General features: G+C 38.9%; 1 protein-coding gene across 1 annotated transcript; it reads right to left on the reverse strand.

Annotated features, from left to right (window-relative positions):
- Positions 1-1,528: 1,528 nt before the first annotated feature.
- smc1al (structural maintenance of chromosomes 1A, like) lies at positions 1,529-18,372 on the reverse strand. Its single transcript, XM_073874892.1, has 26 exons — positions 17,963-18,372; positions 17,372-17,560; positions 17,150-17,262; positions 14,402-14,609; positions 11,734-11,972; positions 11,173-11,427; positions 10,103-10,243; positions 9,934-10,016; positions 9,752-9,851; positions 9,100-9,207; positions 8,826-9,011; positions 8,561-8,740; positions 8,090-8,236; positions 7,863-8,000; positions 5,829-5,945; positions 5,636-5,742; positions 5,207-5,348; positions 4,981-5,126; positions 4,749-4,902; positions 4,404-4,517; positions 4,119-4,275; positions 3,849-4,003; positions 3,620-3,771; positions 3,072-3,141; positions 2,077-2,187; positions 1,529-1,980 (listed from the first exon to the last, which is right to left on the reverse strand). Exons 1-26 carry the CDS (start codon positions 18,069-18,071, stop codon positions 1,900-1,902), a joined length of 3,702 nt encoding a protein of 1,233 aa, XP_073730993.1. The 5' UTR covers positions 18,072-18,372; the 3' UTR covers positions 1,529-1,899.
- Positions 18,373-19,046: the final 674 nt, after the last annotated feature.

Consider the following 19,046-nt stretch of genomic DNA (forward strand, 5'->3'; position numbering starts at 1 on the left):
CATATATGTCATTAAAACATATTTTTATTTAATTTTGTGTAATATTAAACTTTACCCATCAAAATAATTTGCAGGCTGCGGCATCCAGGTTACCGTGTGTTTTTGAGCGGTAGTTATCTGGGAATAACAAACAAGCAAATGTTGTGACCGGCCAATCAAAATCAAGAATTTTAGAGAGCTGGGTAATAATAATAAATGTTCAACCCTCAAGAATCTATATTGCCCCTTAACGACAGCGCAAATTTTTTTACAGGGTTCCCACACCTTAGTTAACTTCAAATTCAAGGACCTTTCAAGGACTTTCCAGGTCCAATACCCTCAAATTCAAGGACTAAATATACATTTTAAGTGAGAGCAAGGTTACATTGTGTTACCTTTTAAGATACATTGTTAAAGTTCCCTTTCGAGTGAACTCGCGCTGCGTCACTGCGGTGACACTTTGGAGACGCCTCCAGGGGTAAGTGCGTCTTAATGTGTATATCAAATTCAACCAACTGTGAAGCTTAATGACAAAGACACGGTTACGCGGGAGCCAGGAAGTATATCGCTATCTGAAATATTGCCAAAGACGGCGTTACAGGGACGCAGGAAGTATGGCAAGGGAGACGCAGTGTCTCGTTCACTTCTCAGGGAACAAGTGTTACATAAGTAACCCGAGACGTTTTCATGTGTCAAACACAACTATGCAAAAAGCATTTTGGTATGAATCAACATTCACATTCAGAAGATATAAGCATTTAAAGCGAATGTGTGCTTATAAAGTCTAGAACTTTATGATATTATCCTACACTACACAGGGAATAATATGGATTTTTTTCCAGAAAACGTCTTGCATAAAATAGATTCAAGCAATTTTAATGACCCATGTATGTATATTTTCAAAAACTTCCCAGGGCCTTGAATTATTTCCCCCAGATTCACAAACTTTCAAGGATTTCAAGGACTTGTGGGAACCCTGATTTTAGCCATAAAACAGAAGAATTAAATAAACGTATCACTGCGTCTGAACCAACATCTTTATTAGATCCCACCCCATACCAAACTATTAAAAGAGCTGCTACCTTAGAGCCTCTTCTTAATATCATTAACTCCTCACATACACTGGGTGTTATTAAAGGGCACCTACTTCATTGCTAAAACAAAATCATGTTGATTGGTTGTTTTGTTAAAATTTAAACAATTATATCCTAAATGTTAATTTACTTTTATATTTAGGAAAAAGGCATTTCTTGGTGTCATTTATTTGGTTCACCATGTTAAACTCCAGGTTTCCCAAACTTTGGATTTGTGTACCTCTTTATATTAGTGTATATGGCTGGTGTGACTTGGATTCATGTCTAAATTTTTAACCAAATAATGTCTTTGCCAGTAAATCCATATGGCTGTAACGATCAGTCAGAGAGCACCAATACAATAAATCAGCGGAAAGAAAAACAAAATCGACTGCGGGACACTGGCTATTTATGATTTGCTTCATGTATTATGATCAGCTATGATGTGTGTACAAATCACATTTGATTTAAAGTCGTTTATTTTAATGGAAAACATTTATTACAGTTAAAACCTGCAGATAGTACAATACATTTAAGGAGTTCAACAGGAGTACAACTCTTTCTCTAATGTGAAATAAAGCTATAAAAGAAAAGGATATTAGGTGTAATATTAGCCATTAGCTACAGTTTCAATGCATGATTCAAATGACACGACTCTAAGGCATGAGCACAATAGAAAACACACTGGAGGATTCAAGTGGAAAGATGAAACAACTGAAAATACTTTCAAAATGTGAAATATTTTTGACTTGCCAAATGCAGTAAAGGACACAATAAGTAAGAAAAATAAAGAAGCCATGGTTTCTCATTCATTATAAGAAATGATTCTGGGAATGTGAGGAATGCTTCATTCATTGGGATTGGGGTTGGCGTCAGGATACTGGGACAGGTCAAAGGTCAACACCTTACTGATAACACAGTCTCCTTGCTGTTAGGACAGACAGACAGAGAGAGTGAGTTATATGTACAGTAATGTAATAAAGTCATGCTGTGTGTGTGTCTGTATATGTGTGTAAACTCTGACCTCAGGATAGACACCAATCAGCGAGTCTGCTTTAGTATAAAACTCTTCTTTCAGAGAGATCACAATAGCCTGGAAGTTCTGTACAGACTGATCCTTGATGTAGTTTGCCACCTATACAACACAAAATAACACACTTTAGTGTAATTGCATACTTGTAAATCTGTATAAGCGTCACAATCACTCGACACAAACAGACCATAGAAGTACATTAAAAACTCACGCAAACTCTATCAGAGACACATAAAGAAGAGAACTGTTGTCTGATTTAGCATCGAGCAGTCATTTATTCATCATCGAGAGATTTCATTTATTCAATTATAAATATTCATCATGTGTTGCCTGCATTAATATATTAACTCACTACATCACATCCAAATAATAAAGGATACTAAATAAAAGCATCAAATTTAGAAAATTATGTTTCAAGAAAGTTTTTCAAGTCAAATGTTAAAGGTGGGGTGCATGATTTTTGAAAAACGCTTTGGAAAAGAGAGTCGGGCCAAGTACCAAAACACACTTGTAGCCAATCAGCAGTAAGGGGTGTGTCCACTAATTTGGGTTGCGAATGTGGGGTGGGTCTATCAAAAAAAGGTCCAGATTCTATTGGGGTGGAGGCGTGTTTGTTAAGGTGATTTCAAATATCAACATTGGCTTTCAGAGATCATGCACCCCGCCTTTAACTGAACTTCACTTGAGCGTAGTCGTCACATGATCTCTGAGATCTGTTGCTGCATCGTGATGTCAAACTCAGCAAAAAAATCCATCATTTTTATATTGAATTTCTTTTACTTATCTGTTCTATTACTTCTTTATTGTCTTCTCTGTTTAGGTTAGTTTTATTATTTTGAATCAAAACTCTGGATACTCATACGAAATGTTTTTGAAATGAAGAGCTGGGTTCTGTATAAAGAAAGATTTCATGTATAGGTCCATCTGCATGTCACCGGATGAAGTGAAATGCATGTTCCAATGAGTGTAGATGATGTGAAACCCACCTTGCCGATGTTGGTGTTGTCCAGCGCAGCATCAATCTCATCCAGCACAAAGAAAGGAGCAGGTTTATAGCTGTAATGATCAGATGGCTCACAGTCAGGAAAACATTGATGAACAATGCATTTTAAATTAGACCTATTATGCAAAATTCACTTTTACATGTTTAAACATAAATGTGTTAGCAGTGTGAACACAATCCATTATAATTAAAACCCACCCACTTCAGTTTCAGTGTTTTAATCCCCAGAGAACTATAAAGCTAGAAGTATAGTCCCATTTTTTACGCATACGTGAAGGACAGCATACAGTGCATGTGAGACAAATTTTACCACTCCATCGATATGCTCCATTGCTTTTGTATTGCGCATTTGTTTGTATCACATAAACGATGATGTCACGCTGTTAAGGTGGTGCAACAGTATTGATAAGTCTATAATCCCACTTACTTTGAAGCGGTACTGATCTGCAGTGGTAAACCAATCCAAAGTCGAGCAAGCCGCGTCGTGCCGAGCCTAGTCGTAGCACGCAATGAAAACCTGGATATAAGTACCTGTGAATGGCGAACAGCAGGGCCAGAGCCGCCACAGTCTTCTCTCCTCCAGACAGGTTATCCATAGGCCTGAAGCGTTTGCCCGGGGCCACACAGTTGTAGTTGATGCCATCCAGATATGGTTCCTCTGGGTTCTCAGGTCCCAGAAACGCCTGCAACACAAAGAAGTTGATCACAGAGGAAACAAAGAGAGCTGTCGGCAGCGTTTACGATGGGTTTATTGACGTACCTGGGCACTGCTGTTGCGAGACAAGGATTTATAGATCTCATCGATGTTGGTGGCCACAGACTCAAAGCAGGCATTGAAGCGGTCAAACCTCTCCTTCTTGATCTGCTCAAATGCCTGCTTGGCTTTCTTTGCTCTCTTCCTGGCAGCTTCAAACTCTACAGAAATGAACAAAAAACCCAATTTAGTTAAACAGTTTTCTTTTAATAATAATTGCAATTTCTAATCGTATGCCCATCCATCCATCGAAACAGACAGAAGAGAAGATCTTACCATCGCTGGTCTCCTGGAACTTGTCTCTGACGCTCTCTAGTTTCTCCATAGCCTTCATGTTAGGAGCACTGATCCTCTGTAGGATGTTGTGCTGTTCGTTCAGTCTCTGCTGTAAGGTGTTCATCTCTCCCTTGATCTCCTCCTCAGACAGCGAGTCCTGAAGGAAACACAGATTTGAATCAGGGGATTTACTGCCGATGTTCCCCAGGAGTGCAAATAAAAAGCACAGTACTGTAACATATAGTGCCATATAGTGTATACACAGTAATACAGGGCTAAATGTACCTTGAGGTCCTCTGAGAGACTGCTGTAATCGATCTCAATGAGAGCTTCTTTGGCCAGGACGGTGCTGGAGGTCTTCTGACTGCTGCTGAGACTCTCCTCAGCTTGAGAGCTACCCTACAAACACAACAAAACATAATCTGAGACCATCACACTTAAGCCCAGTTGAGGCATGCGTTTTAGTCTTTAAGCCTTATCTGTGAAACCAGGGGTAAAAAAAAGATCTATGCAAAGATTTACTAATTTTCCAAAATAAATGTCATGTCTGTGGCATGTGAGCTACATCATACTTTGATTTTAAAAGCTCTTTTTATCGGATGTTGTCAGGAAATTTATGATGAAACGTACCTCTTCCTGGCTGATGTCATCCATAGTTCCTGATCGGAGTGGAAGTCGAATGTCCTGCATTTTACAGGCCTGCAGCAGGTTGTGTCTGTCACTGCGTTTCTGCTCCAGTTTGGTCTCGATGGCGGTCACTTCCTTTTGCAGTTGGGTCAACTCCCTTAAACATAAGCATCCCAATGTCATGGCCATTTCTTCTGAAACATGCTACATAGATTTGTGGAATTAAAGTTCTTACTTGTTGGCACCTCCCAGTTTCTTGCGGATCTCCTCCATCTCGTGGTTTTTGTCATTAACCTCCGATTTCTTGGCGAGATGTTGGTTTTTTAGATCTTGCAGCTGTGCCATGGTTTCATCTATGATCTTCATGTTCCTCTGCTCTTCCTGTAGGCACAGACTGAATTCATTGAGTTTTTTCCACACAAGAGTGAGTATATTTACAGAAAGTATCTGTAAGCTCTCACCTTCTTGAGTCTCTCGATTTCATTCTCATCTTTTTTGACCGTTTGTTCCCACATGATCACCTTCTCTTGGTCTTCCTTTAGCTGGTTCTTCTCATAGTCCAGCTGGATGGCCAGGCGTGTCTTCTGAGTCTCAAACTCAAGACTAACAAACAGGAGATAAAACAGAATCAATAGCAATGGTTGAAGCACAAATCCTACATGTCTGTGTCATATTTCACTATTATAAAGGGAAGTTATAACTTTAATATGGAATAAAGAAAATGCCAGAACTCGTCAATTTAGAATAATTTATTTAAAATCTATTAAAAAAGGCTTCACTGTATTTATGCAAAATCTAATTAAATTTTGTCTTTTGATTCAGGGATAAAATGTGAGAGGTTTTATGATATATGATTAAAATTTCATGAATCAAACTTTTAAACATCTCACCGTTTCTTTGCGATCTCATTTTGTCTCTTGACTTTCTCTTCTTCAAACTCACGAATGTTACGCACGCCGATCTCTTTACAGAACTCCAAAAAGACTTCATCCTCCACCTGAACAGAAATAAAAACATCAAAATGACTGAACACAGCTGAGAAATGATCATTTAGTTTTATTTCAAGACTGTGCTGTGACTTACCACATTCATGCGGTCCTTCAGGTCCTTCATATCTCTCTCGCGTGACTGGACGATTCTCTTAATGTCATTGATACGAGGACCAAAGTTAGCAAGCTCACTCTCCAGTTTAGACTTTTCCTGAAATAATATAAAAAATATTATTGATGGGTAAGTTGTAAGTCGCACGAGTATATTGTAGAAAAAGCCAAAAATACATGGTGTGGGTCAAAATTATAGTTTTTTCTTTTATGCCAAAAATCATTAGTATATTATGTAAAGATCATATTCATGAAGATATTTTGTAAATGTATTCAAACTTTTTGTGAGTGGAAGCAGCAAAATTGGCCAGAAATTCACCTACAAACCTAGCAAATTTTCCATTCAAGTTTGTTTTTTATGTAAAAGCTTTCAGTCAACCATTCAGTCAACAATGTCATTACATTGGTAAGCCAGTTTCTCAATATTCTTTTTTTGCACTCTTAAAGGCGGAGTCCACGATGTTTAAAAAACGCGTTGGAAAAGGAGACGGGACGACTACCAAAACACACTTATAGCCAATCAAATCAAATCAAATGCCGGGTTGCGTATGTGTGGGGCGGGTCTATCAACAGAAGGTCCAGATTCTATTGGGGTAGGGGCGTGTTTGTTTGGGTGATTTCAAATATCAACATTGGCTTTCAAACATCGTGGACTCCGCCTTTAAAGGTCACGTTCTTCCTGATCCCACTTTTTAAACCCTAGTTAGTGTGTAATGTTGCTATAATAGCATAAATAATACCTGTAAAATGATAAAGCTCAACGTTCACTGCCGTTACCGCCTGTATATTTTCTTTAACAGAATTCGCCTTTCAAAGCCTACAGCGAATAGGGCTGTGTTTAAAAAAATCGATTCACCGATTCTGAATCAATTTTCATGTTAATTTTTAAAGATCGATCCGTAACTCATACTGCCTATTTTTAATGTAATGTATGCATAAATACAATGCATACTATAGCTTCAATAGTCTATAAAATTAATAACTCAATTAAAAACAAGATGCTGTCTATCAAGACTTAATTTGTTGTTATCATCTGGGTCATTTTCACCTTTACATTATTAACTTTAAATTGTCCATGTTTTAAAACTTTGGTGAGCAGTTAAAAGCTATAGTGAGTGGCAAATAACTGCACATTTTTATAATCCAAAAATAATATAAACTGAAAAACATGTATAGCATGAAATATACCGTTCCCGTGAAATAAAATGAAATAAAATGACTCATTCCGTGAAATAGATTTTTGGTCATTCCGTGCACCCCTATCTGGCACCATTTCGGGCTTTTTTCCAAAACACTTATCTAAATCTCGAAGATCTATCAAATCTAAATCTCGAAGATTGGATTGAATCAAACAATTATAATCGATTCAAGATCTTGAGAATCGGAATCGAATAAATTATTGAAATTTGAATCGAAACCCAGCCCTAACAGCGAACGATCGGTTTGGACTACAGCCCTCTACTTCCTGCTTTAATGACGTCAGTAGAACAGTTTCTGACTAAACTCCACCCAAATGAATACGTCAGTCCCCAGCTAAGCTAACGGCAAACTAAGCTGCTATCGAATCACAACACACTAAACAAACTACACAATCAGAACTCCATATATATTTCTGAAGGAGGGACTTCACAGAACAAGGAAGACATCAGCCCCGTTTGAGGACAGTGAAAAAAGCGCTATACATATATAAGTAAATTGTGTGAAAAAAAATTTCATGAACACATGTTATATTGTGCACTGTAAACACAATCAAAGCTTCAAAAACACAGAAAGAACGGGACCTTTAAGATTCCAGATGTTCAAAATTGTATCTCGGCCAAATATTTTCCTGTCCTAACAAACCACACATCAATAGAGAGCTGATTTATTCAGGTCTCAGATTATGTATATATCTCAATTTAAAAAAATCGACCCTTATGACTGGTTTTGTGGTTAATACTATTCCAAGTACTGTATGGCACGAAGGTTTGAGCAAGCGTTGGGTGGACGTGTGTGAAGGTTTAAGTGAGTGTGGTACCTGCATGTTGAGGGACAGGTGTCTGGTCTTTGTTTGCTCCAGGTCACTCTGAGAATATTTGAGTCTCATCTGCAGGCCGTGAGCTTGAGATTGCACCTGACGCAGCTCTGCCTCCTTCCTCTTGGCCTTCATTTGCTCCTGAAAACGAGACATGGAATTCAGCCAATCAGTCCCCTGCAAATGTACTTTCGCTCATTTAAAAGAGATGTGATTTTAGCATCTCTTACTTTTAGCTCGTCTGTGAGTTTCTCCTTTCTGTCTTTCAGTTTATCCACAGCTTTCTCATCCCATCGGCGAGCTTTGGCCTTCAGATCACTGGCACCGCCAGATATGACACCTGACTTCTGAAACAACGTCCCGTCCAGAGCCACCGTCTGACCAAAACAATGCATGCAATCATTTAACTACTGTAAACACAATTAGTTTTTACTGTGCAGATGTCCAGGTGTTTTGACATGTCATATGGTTGCTAGGGTGCTTTTAGTCTTTAGGGACTATATAAGGCTTTTTGTTCTGCTCGCTGCATCAGTCAACATCACCCAACACAGGATGACTTGATGTATTATTGATGGATATAGGCACAAACATATCCCTGAAGATAACTTTTGGGTTTTCTTCAAATCAATGAGCATTAGAAGTAGTAGTGCTTGTTATATATTTAATATCAATTATTAAATACAGTCATCTTTCCACTGTACCTTGTGTCTGTATGGTCCCCCAAAAGCGATTCGACGAGCATCCTCCACATTCTCACAGACCAGAGCGTTTCCACAGGCATACTGTAGCGCTTTCTTAATATGTGGCGGCTCATAACGAATCACATCGATAACCAGTTTAGCACCACGCAGCTCACGTAGCTTCTCATCTGTGGGTCTGACCTGTCGTGGACATCAGAACATACGAGTCAACATGTCATCCTATCATGTGACAATCAACCTCATGACATGATAAACGAGTCAGCACCTCCAGGTAGTCCAGAGGAAGGAAAGTCTCAGGTTCTCCGCGTTGCTCTTTAATGTACTGGATGCAGTCACGACCGGTTTTCTCAGAGTCCACGATGATGGCGTCCATGTTTTTGCCCAGAACTTTAGTGACCGCAATCTGGAATTTCTTCTGCGTGGGCTGGCAGAGGTCTATAAGTCGGCCATACTAGAGAAAAGAGGAAGATGCATGATCGTACAGTCGTACAAAACAGAAATGTCTCTCTGAAATAAAGTGTGAAGGTGTGACTCCTTACCACTGATCCAGGATACAGTCTCTTGATGCTCTCCAGGATCTCAGCTTTACGCTGCTGTCTGCTGTTCTCCTGTCTGTCAATACGAGCGTCACCCAGCTGCTCCATTACCTTAACAACATCAAACGTCATAAAATTACAGTATTGTCCTGCACAATCCAATCATTTTCATCCATAAGGACACAAACAGCCGAAATACGATAAAAAAACCTCCTTAAATTGCAGCTCTTCTTGTAAAGTTTAGTCAGTGCCTCACTGACAACAAAACAGCACCACCATAGTGGTGTAATGCTGGAACTGCACTTACAAATGATAATCCACAGAGTGCAATGATTGTTCGTGCTTTCATGAAACATGACAAACACACGTGTCGAGAGCCGGAGGCGGCACAAAATTTGGTGGAGGCAGGTGCCTCCAAATTCTGGAGGCCAAAATTCTCTACACCTCAAAAACCCTAAAAGCATTTAGATGTGTTTTGGTTTATTTGTGCGTGTTCACTGTATTTTCGAGCAAGCAAATGTTTGTACCGCTTTTCCTGTGGTTTTGCATTTATATGTCATCAACAGCTTATTAAATTAAACGTTTAATTTATTAACATGGAAAAATGTGAAGCGCTTTACTGTAAAACAGATCTAAAGCTAGCTTAGACTTTTACCTGGTTGAGCTCCATGTTAATCTCATCAATTCTTCGTTTGGCCTGTTCCACTTCCTCTGTCAGCTCCTCCTCCATCCTTTTCTGCTCATCTAAGGACTGCCTGGAAAGCAGAAAATGATTGGATAGTACAAGTCCGTGCACTGACACTTACACGCCTTTGTCAGACCATGATGTTTGTGTACCGGCTGGTTGTGATGTAGTCCTCCAGCTTCTCAATGCGTTTCTGATTTTCCTCAATCTCTCTGATCTTCTGCTTGATCTTAGCCTGTAGACGACAACACTCACATCATTCCAGTTGCTGATTTTTTTATTTTTCACCGTGTAAACTTGGTCCACAGAAAGTCGTAGTACCTCAGTCTCGATTTTCTTCCTCTCCTCCAGGTCCAGTCGATCCTGGTCGGCCTTCTGGTCTCGGTTAAATTTCTCCAGCTCTTGGGCCAATGTTGCTGCGCGCTTACTGGCCTCCTCCTTAAGACGGTGATATGCCTTAACCTACACAAACACAGACATGAACTCTATTAAACTTACAACTCACTTAAAAGACTTTTACATTTCTATACGTGATGCATCATAATCCTGAAGACTTTGATTTGATGTTTCAGGTGTGTTTAATTAGGGTTGGAACTATACTCTGCAGGACAGCGCTTCATTGAATTTAAAATGCGCGCAGCAGCTTTATCATGGATTGCTTACAAGACGACGTACAGTCTTTTTTGTCCAATGCTATTTTAACTTCATGACTCGTTTTTTGCAGCAGTTTAGGTTAAGATATGTAGGCTTTTATATTAAACACGTATGCAAGGTGTGCAGACGCATGCGAGACGAACACGAAAGTCAAGTATAACGTTACCCCGCCTAGCTTTCACTCTACATACTCCGCGAGGTCAGACAGAGTCCTTTTCATACAAATCAACTGATTTGTCACGTGCATCTGAATTGATACAGAAGATGCTGTATCGATGTGCGCATCGTCAGGAGTTTGTGACAATGCATTGTTGTATCGATATTTTTAACACAGCACTACTTTTATGTGAGGATAGTAATGTCTGACAAGACGACGTTGCAGGAAATTGTGTGCAACAGGTCCAGAGCATCAATGATGAATCAGTACTGCCGCTCCCTGTACAGCGAATGGAGAGTGAAACTAAACACTAGCGCCCATTAAAACAATTTCAATACCTGATGCCTGAATTACAATACAATATAATTACCTAACCAAATCTGAGAGAATGCAAAAACATTAAAATATATATTTTCCTCCCTAAGATAGCCCAAAGGGCAGAGTGGTAATACATTTTGGTAGCCCGACAAAAATTCACAATAGCCCCGGGACAATTTAGCGATTAATTAACCTCCCATTCCAGTATTAATCAAAATTAGAGAATATTTTGAGATGTTCCCAAGGTGTCAGCCAGGCGTACCTGGTTTTCTTCTAGCTGAAGATCTTGTCCTTGACTCTGAGCCTCCTCCTCCATACGTTCTTCAAACTCCTGTCTGGCCATCTCCACGGCACCCTGTTCACGGTCCAGCTCCTCCATGTCAGCCTTGCGTTTTTTGTAGCATTTCTGGGCGTTCTGCAGAGATTTGCGGGCGGCCTCGAGTTTCTTGATCTTGTGTGCCGTGTTTTCTTTGGCTTTAATGTACAGCGGCCTCTTCTGATTGAGGTCTGCATCCTTCTCCCTGTTCACATAACAAACCAAATCAACATACAGCACACTGACATCTTAACTAACGCTCAGATTAAAAATTTAGTAAGGGCAGTAGTTTATCCTTTTATAACATTTTGAGTTTTGATTTTCATGGCTGACCCTTGGTTTGCAAAACTGAGTGCTTACAACACTACATATACACGAAAATGTTTCAGAAACAAGTATAGTGTAGTGTCGATAACCTGTGCTAATAACAGATGGCAGTAAGTGCATTATTTAGGGTGCAAACCTCTGTTTAAGAAATAATAATGAGAAGTTGTCCTATGACTAATCCTCCTTAATCTCTTTCTCGATCGTCTGCTGGTCTCTCATCATTCTGCCAAGCTCTTTCTTCTTGTCCTTCAGTTCATCCTCCACGCGGTCCATGCGCTTCCGGTCTTTATCAATCTCTTTGTTGCGGTGGGCCAGCTCTCGGTTCAGTTTCTCGATCTCAGATTCGTTGTGGTAGAGTTTAAAGAGCTGTAACTGAACGTTAGCCCGCACCACCTCGTCTTTCAGCCGCTGGTAACGCTCTGCCTGCAGAACAAACACATTATTAACCAGTGAGACATTTTTATAACAGTAATAAACAGCATCATGACACAATGTACATGTGTGTTCAAGCAATTAAATTGATATGAATTTAAATGCTCGGTTTCAAATATTTTGACAATGATTAATAAACACAAATGGTATTGTTAAAGGAACAGTATGTAGTAGTGCTGCAACGACGCGTCGACGTCATCGATTACGTCGACTATGAAAATACGTCGACATGCGTAAAATGCGTCGACGCGTCGCTGTTTACATTCATTTCGCGTAATGGCGGCTTCTGCTCCTGGCAGTGTTATCCATACATTGATTTGTTTGTGTGCGCCACAAAATCAACAATGGCCGCAACATTTAACGTTACATTTTTATTTTCATTTAAAACGGCTTCATTTATTGTTGTGCGCGCTCGGTGGTGCCTCTCTTGTGCACGCGCGCTCTCTCTCTCTTTCTCTGCGTGAAGCCCCTAGAGACAGCGCTTCTCATACATGACACTGAATGAAAGAATTAAAAGTTGGCTGTGTTTTGTACTTGCATTTTCACGTAAACGTCAGATGTTACTGGCAGAGAAGACGACTGTTTCGAGTTTATCATGAAAGATTAGCAGTGTTTTCCCACACAAACCGGTTATGTGCTTGTGCGCGAGCTCTCTCTCCTATGCCCGCGCATGCCTTCTGTAGTAACTCTGTGTAATGGCAATTTTTTAATTTGCGCCGAATTGTGAGTTGTCATGCCACCGGGTTGAAGGTTGCTGCTGCCAGCACTTATTCAGCCCCACTCGCCTAATTTGCCGGCTTTAAAAATGTTAGCGCAAGACGCACGGGTTGCTTTTCAAAGCGCTCGCCTGTGAACACGAGTTTAGATTCAGATGCGTCTGTATTTGAGGGCGTTTGCCGCGCGTCTAGATGCGCGACCTGATACGAACGGCCACTTAAATGAAAATGAGAAAAATAATGAATGATCTATGAATAGTTATATTATTTATCGTCTTCTGATAACAAAAACTTATTTGATGCAAAACTCATCAGTTTATTTAAAACGTTTCATATGAATATAATGTTTTCTTAAGTAAAACAAGTCCATTCAATATTTGTTCTTTTATGAAAGGTAATTGGCAATGTACATGATCCAAGTACTAAAAATTAAGATAAGGATTTTTTATTTTTCCTCCTGTTCCTCTGCATACTTGATAAATCTTGCTTGTGTATTTATATCAGGGGTTTCTAACATTTTCAACCCAACAGGTAATCTCAAGACCCACCTTTTTTAAAAAGAAATATAGGGGAAAACACACATTTGTTCCCTTTTAGTAGCTTTTGAATATGTTTAATTGAATAATATAAAAATACCTTATCTTAGGGCTGCAAGATTAGAGCAAAAATCATAATTGTTTACTGTATTTGCATTGATTTGGAAATTATCTATTTAAAAAAATACAATGAATTGCAAGGATGCAGAAAACAGTTCACTATTGCACACTTATGTATATGCTACTGAGGATTTAACTGTATTATTTTAATATAGTCAGTCATGAACTAAAGTGGGCCGGTCTAAGTCATGAAACTCCATGGGCTGAAAATGAGTCCCACTCCGGCCCTGGGTGGTTTCCATTAGCTTAAGCTAGGACTAGACCTTAGTTTAATTAAAAAATATAATTAGTTTAAACAAACATGCCTTACTAAAAACATTACTTGTGTGCATTTTGAGGCCAAACTAAGGGCACTGATGTATTTTAACATATGTCAGTGCAAGATGTTTTCAGTTTGGACAGCTCTTATATTTATTTTAGTCTAGGACTAGTCTAATCCCTGTCTGGGAAACTGCCCCTATATGTCTGACAACAGAACAGATAATATGTGAAAATAGCATTCAGTTGTGTTAAAATACAATAAAACAAACAATAACTGTCAGATCAGACAGAGAGTAGAAAACAGATTATCCAACAGATTAAATAGCTAATCAAAAAAGAACACTGTATTAATAATAAAAAATAGTCGTTAGACTAGTCGACTAATCGGAAAAATAATCGCTAGATTAGTCGACAGAAGAAATAGTCGTTAGTTGCAGCTCTAGTATGTAGGATTGTGGCCAAAACTGGTACTGCAATCACAAAAACATCACTTGAGGGCTGCAACTCCACTTTTTAAATGACAATATCCTGGCCGGACCACTGTTGTCAGTGATATATAAGTATTTGAATTGAAAATGATTTCTTAATGTATAGTGACATATTGGGGCCATTTTATGATTAATTGATATACATTTCTTACTGTTCATTTAAGTATTGTGCATTATTTTTCATATTTCTTTTAGTATAATGAAATCTGAATCAGAACCGGCATCTAGTCCACTTCTATTGTTAAATGAATATATGTGAATGATCTTTGAAGCTAGATAAGATGATGTCCACAGCCTGCCTCTTCTTTCTCCTGCTTGGCTTCTTTTCGCTCAGCAGCGATATTTTTCTTACGGTGGTAGTTAAACTGCGTGTCCTCCTCGGCCTTCACCATCTCTTTCTTACGTCGATCGTACTCCTGTGCCAGTTCTCCGGAGCGAGAGATCTCCTCAAACAGAGCTGTCCTCTCTTTAGGGTTCTTCATAGCAATGGACTCAACCGCACCCTGAAAGAAACATAATAATCAAAAGTAGCATTAATTAAACTCACTGTCACACCAGTCAGATATCTGCGTTTCTTTCACTCCTGCATATTTTAGACATAAGCTCAACAAATAGTTTTTGTCTGCATGTCAATTCTTGAGCCATTTCTTAAAACACTACATATCAAACAATCTTCAAAGTGTTACAGCAATTATGGGAATTAAGTTATGAAAACATACGTAACAAGAACTAAAACCCACTTAATACAAGTTGGTCGTATTTTACTGGGCTTGACAGTAAGGATAGCCCGATGTCCCGGGGCCAGTGTTAGAGATGACACAGTTGACACAACTATCACTTGCCCCATCGGGCCAGTGCTGCATCATCACAGTGGTTTATCATTTGCACGTGTTTTGTTTCAATCTAAATATTTAAGCAAAGACAGCGTGAAAGAGATTTCACTGTGCTCCTCATGCGCTGTTTGAGAATTTTAGAAATAAAACATGTGTTAATGCATTAGGTCTTAAACGCGACAGTAACCCATATAAACATTAAACAATTTTAAACATTAAAATTGGGGAAGACTAATTAAACAACAACAGACCAAAAAAATTCACTCACTGTTCTTGATGGATTCACTTTTTAATAAGTTTTAATCTATATTTAATTTCTATTTAATTTCTGTATCTGAAAAGTAAAGTAGTGTTCGATAATTTTGAAAAACCTGAACAACACTGTTTATTTCATTTGTATGTTTGATCTGTTGAATTGAATTGTGCTATTGTTCATAATTTGATGATTTGTTGTTATTTTGTGTTCACCCGTATTTAACATTTAAAATTTATACAGGGCTCGAAAGTACATGCGACCTAATTTCTCAATGGTGCGACTTAAAAAAAATCTTGGGTCCCACCGGTGCGACCAGGCGTCCGAGGGAAAAAGCCGTGGTCCAGATGTACGTGTGTGTACATTTAACAAGTTTTTACAGCACAGTACGTCACTTCTTAACCTACTTATCCAAGTTTCCCTAATTAACAAATGTATTGAATTTTTACGGCAATCCATATTTCCGCTATTATCCCCCAGGAGGCGCTCCTACCCACCTTATAAAACACTGAAGCATCCACTGAACCAAAAACAATAAACAAAAAACTGTGTATGTTTTAGGGTTGTGCCGATAGACGATAGTATCGTTTATCGACGATCTTCAGACATATCGCCAATGGCAGCCTTTCATGGCGATAGTCAAGACGATAGTTGGCGAATGGTTATTATTATTATTATTATCATCATAGTTTTATATTAACACCCACAATGCATGTTTTTCCTCACATGAGGGTTTGTGGGCTTCACTTTACGTGGAGAGCTTGTAAAGAGAGAATTCCTTCTTGCACGTACCTGCACTTAATGCGCGCGTCTTGGTCTCCTACCACTAAATCCAGCGCGCCACGTCATGAGCAGCTGCGCTTCTCTCTGTCTCACGTGAACGCGCTCTCGTGTCTGTCCGAAGTCTAAACATAAACTAAAGTAGTTATCCTAATGTCTTTGTTCAGTTTAATGCGTTTCATGCGAGCTGAGGCAAACTTTACTTTTTGTTTAAAATATGACCCGCTGCATATTAGCGCCTCTCTACTCTCGCTTACGTGCAGAAAGCTGCGCTCTGTCCGAAGTCAGATCACTAGGTATTAATCCTGTTTATGATATGCATTTCAAGGAGTTGTAGCACGTTCCTCGTGTTTAATATATGATTGTGTTTAAAATATGATCGTGTTCCGCTGGACCGATGCGTTTAAAAAGGCACCTCATGAGAGCACCACTGCTTGACACGTGTAGTCTTCTGCAACAGCACTAAACCAATGCATTGAATTGTTTGTATGTGCGCGCACATGTGTGTGCGTGCGCAGATGCATGTTTTTACAGTTATTAAGTAATCATAGGGTTTTAATGACGCGCTCGCATTAATGGCATCAGTTGCGGTCATGAAGGTGTTGCTCTTGTTCTTTTTTTGTCCACCAATCAAGGGACTTGTTATAATGAGTAAAAAATTAACAAATAAAAAAATTAGTAAACTACTGCTCCGCCCCCCGATACTATCGTGTATCGCCGATCTCACAGGCTGACGATAGGACGATCTGAAAATAGGGCATATCGCCCAACACTAGTATGTTTGAATTATCGCTCTGAATTCGATCTCTAACAAAAATCCTTTACAAAGGAAATGTCTTTAACCTTTTTAACCACAGCCCTTGTTTGATTTTCTGTGCATTAACAAACAATAGCGCACAGCACTTAAAGGTGTATTGTAGGGATGTGTGATAATTTGCATCCAATAGTAATTGCGCATCTTGTCAGTGAAGCCGGTTCCTTGATTAGTAGTAAATCGCCATCACCTACTTTCAGATGGAGCCACATTTACTGCACAAAGCCTATCGCATGCAAATTATCACGCATCCCTAGTGTGTTGTAAATATGTGCCTTAGCCAAAGCCCTTTAACCATGGAAATAGTCATAAGATCCCAAGACCTCTCATATCTTAACTGTATAACTAGAAAGCAGCGCTGACCTGAAAGACAAGGAAGTTTCGGGCCTTGATGAGGATTCCCAGTTTTTCCAGTTCTTCACTGTACTCAGCCAGGGGTACCACTTTACTATTAATGCGGTACTCTGAGGAGGACCCTACGTGACACATGATGAGATCAGACATGAAAGAAGGAGAATGAGTTACTTCTAACAGTGCAGAGCAAATGTTCAGATATAATGCTTGCATGTAGGGTGTATGATGTACCTATGATGATTCTGGAGAATGACAGATCCTGACCACTGTCCAGCTGGTAGACCATCGTCACAAACGCACGGTTAGCTGCAGGTTTACCCACCGGAGCTCCATGAATCAAATCTTTCAGGGTTTTCACACGCAGGTTACTGGTCTTCTCAGCCAGAACAAAGCTGATGGCGTCCATGAGATTTGATTTGCCTAGAGAAGACAAAATATCATTCAAAATTTTAATACAGATAAAACAGCTCAACCTACGCCATAGTAAAATAATTTACATTTATCTGTTATGGAGAGAAAGCGTGCGTATATCAGAACAGTGAAACACAGGTAATAACATAGAGAAATAACCTTTTTGTCTTGATTATCATAAGCAGAGCAGATACGTTAGAAGTGTCAGCTCTCCCATTGAATAAAAACTCTATGAAGCAAGAATCACTCAAATCTAACCTTTCAAATTAAATGATAAATAAGTGTTTTCAGCAAACACACTCGGACCACATTGCAATAACACTACATGTAATGTCAAAGGTGATGTTTTATGACGAGTGTGTGATTACTACTGTACTGTAATCTGTTAACATCACGAGCTAACACACTCACCTGATCCATTCGGCCCAATAATCGCTGTAAATTTGTGGAAAGGACCGATTATTTGTCGGCCTTTGTAGGATTTAAAGTTTTCTATCTCTATTAACTTTAAATAGCCCATGATGATAAATTTGACGTTACTCGGAATTTAACGAAGGCAAAAATATGAACAGACTGTTGCGCTAACTGTTAGCACGACGAGCCCGCGCTATCGTCACATCAAATACAGGCGATGAGAAAACAATACTCCCAAACAAATAGCATTTCAAAATCCACCAAGACTGTCGGAAACGATTAATTTGTAATCGTGTGCATGTAATATTGTACCTAAAGCTCATACAGATTAAAATGTAAAAAGACTTAAAATGCTACAGCAGCGCGCGCAATGGCTGCTCCATAACAATGAAAGTATCGCGAGAATTCACACCAGACCCACAAAACAGAAAAGAGCAACATCTCGCGAGGTTTCATAAAGACTCTCCTGGGAGGGGTTTTGTGGCTGCGTCCAACTTGACTACTCACATCATTTATAATTTATAACGACTGTTTGTTTACAATTTTTTATGATACAAAATAAAACACAATCATGCAAAAACTTGATTACGTACATGACGTATTTCCCGTATTTGGCCCAAGTGTTCTAGTGGTGTAGATCCCAAGCGTGCATTTAGAAATATTTAACCATGGGACACACACAAGTGTAAAGGTGTTAATCCAGGTAGTGGCAGCAACGTGCACCAAAACATTTGTTTTTATTCAGACGACTTAAAAAATATATATTTTTACGTTTTTCTTTAACCCTTTAAGCATCACTCCCCCTTCAGGATGCACATGAAAATGCACTATAAAATAGCTGTAATTCATGAACGGTTGGAAAAAGGTTGGTCTTATTTGAAAGAAGACACTAAGACGCTTATTCCTGAAGTAAAATAATTAAAAAATATAGATTTGTCTAAAAAATATTAAAGTTATAACATTTATATATCTAAAAAATATATGTCCTACAGCCTAAAAATTTTAAAAACTGAAAGCCATAAGCCTACCCAAGTTTATTTTTAAATTTCATCTTGATATCCTAAAAAAGTAAGTTTCTGTG

This window comes from Misgurnus anguillicaudatus, chromosome 13, assembly GCF_027580225.2.
Source record: "Misgurnus anguillicaudatus chromosome 13, ASM2758022v2, whole genome shotgun sequence".
NCBI classification, from domain to species: Eukaryota; Metazoa; Chordata; class Actinopteri; order Cypriniformes; family Cobitidae; genus Misgurnus; species Misgurnus anguillicaudatus.

What these genes read in the sequence shown, in the direction of transcription:
- smc1al (XM_073874892.1), bottom strand. Translation starts at nt 18,071, where the DNA reads ATGGGCTATTTAAAGTTAATAGAGATAGAAAACTTTAAATCCTACAAA. An exon ending in GGAAGAAAATCGAGACTGAG is followed by an intron (nt 10,017 to 10,102) that starts GTACTACGACTT and finishes TGTCGTCTACAG; the next exon opens with GCTAAGATCAAGCAGAAGAT. An exon ending in AATGAGATCGCAAAGAAACG is followed by an intron (nt 5,349 to 5,635) that starts GTGAGATGTTTA and finishes CCTGTTTGTTAG; the next exon opens with TCTTGAGTTTGAGACTCAGA.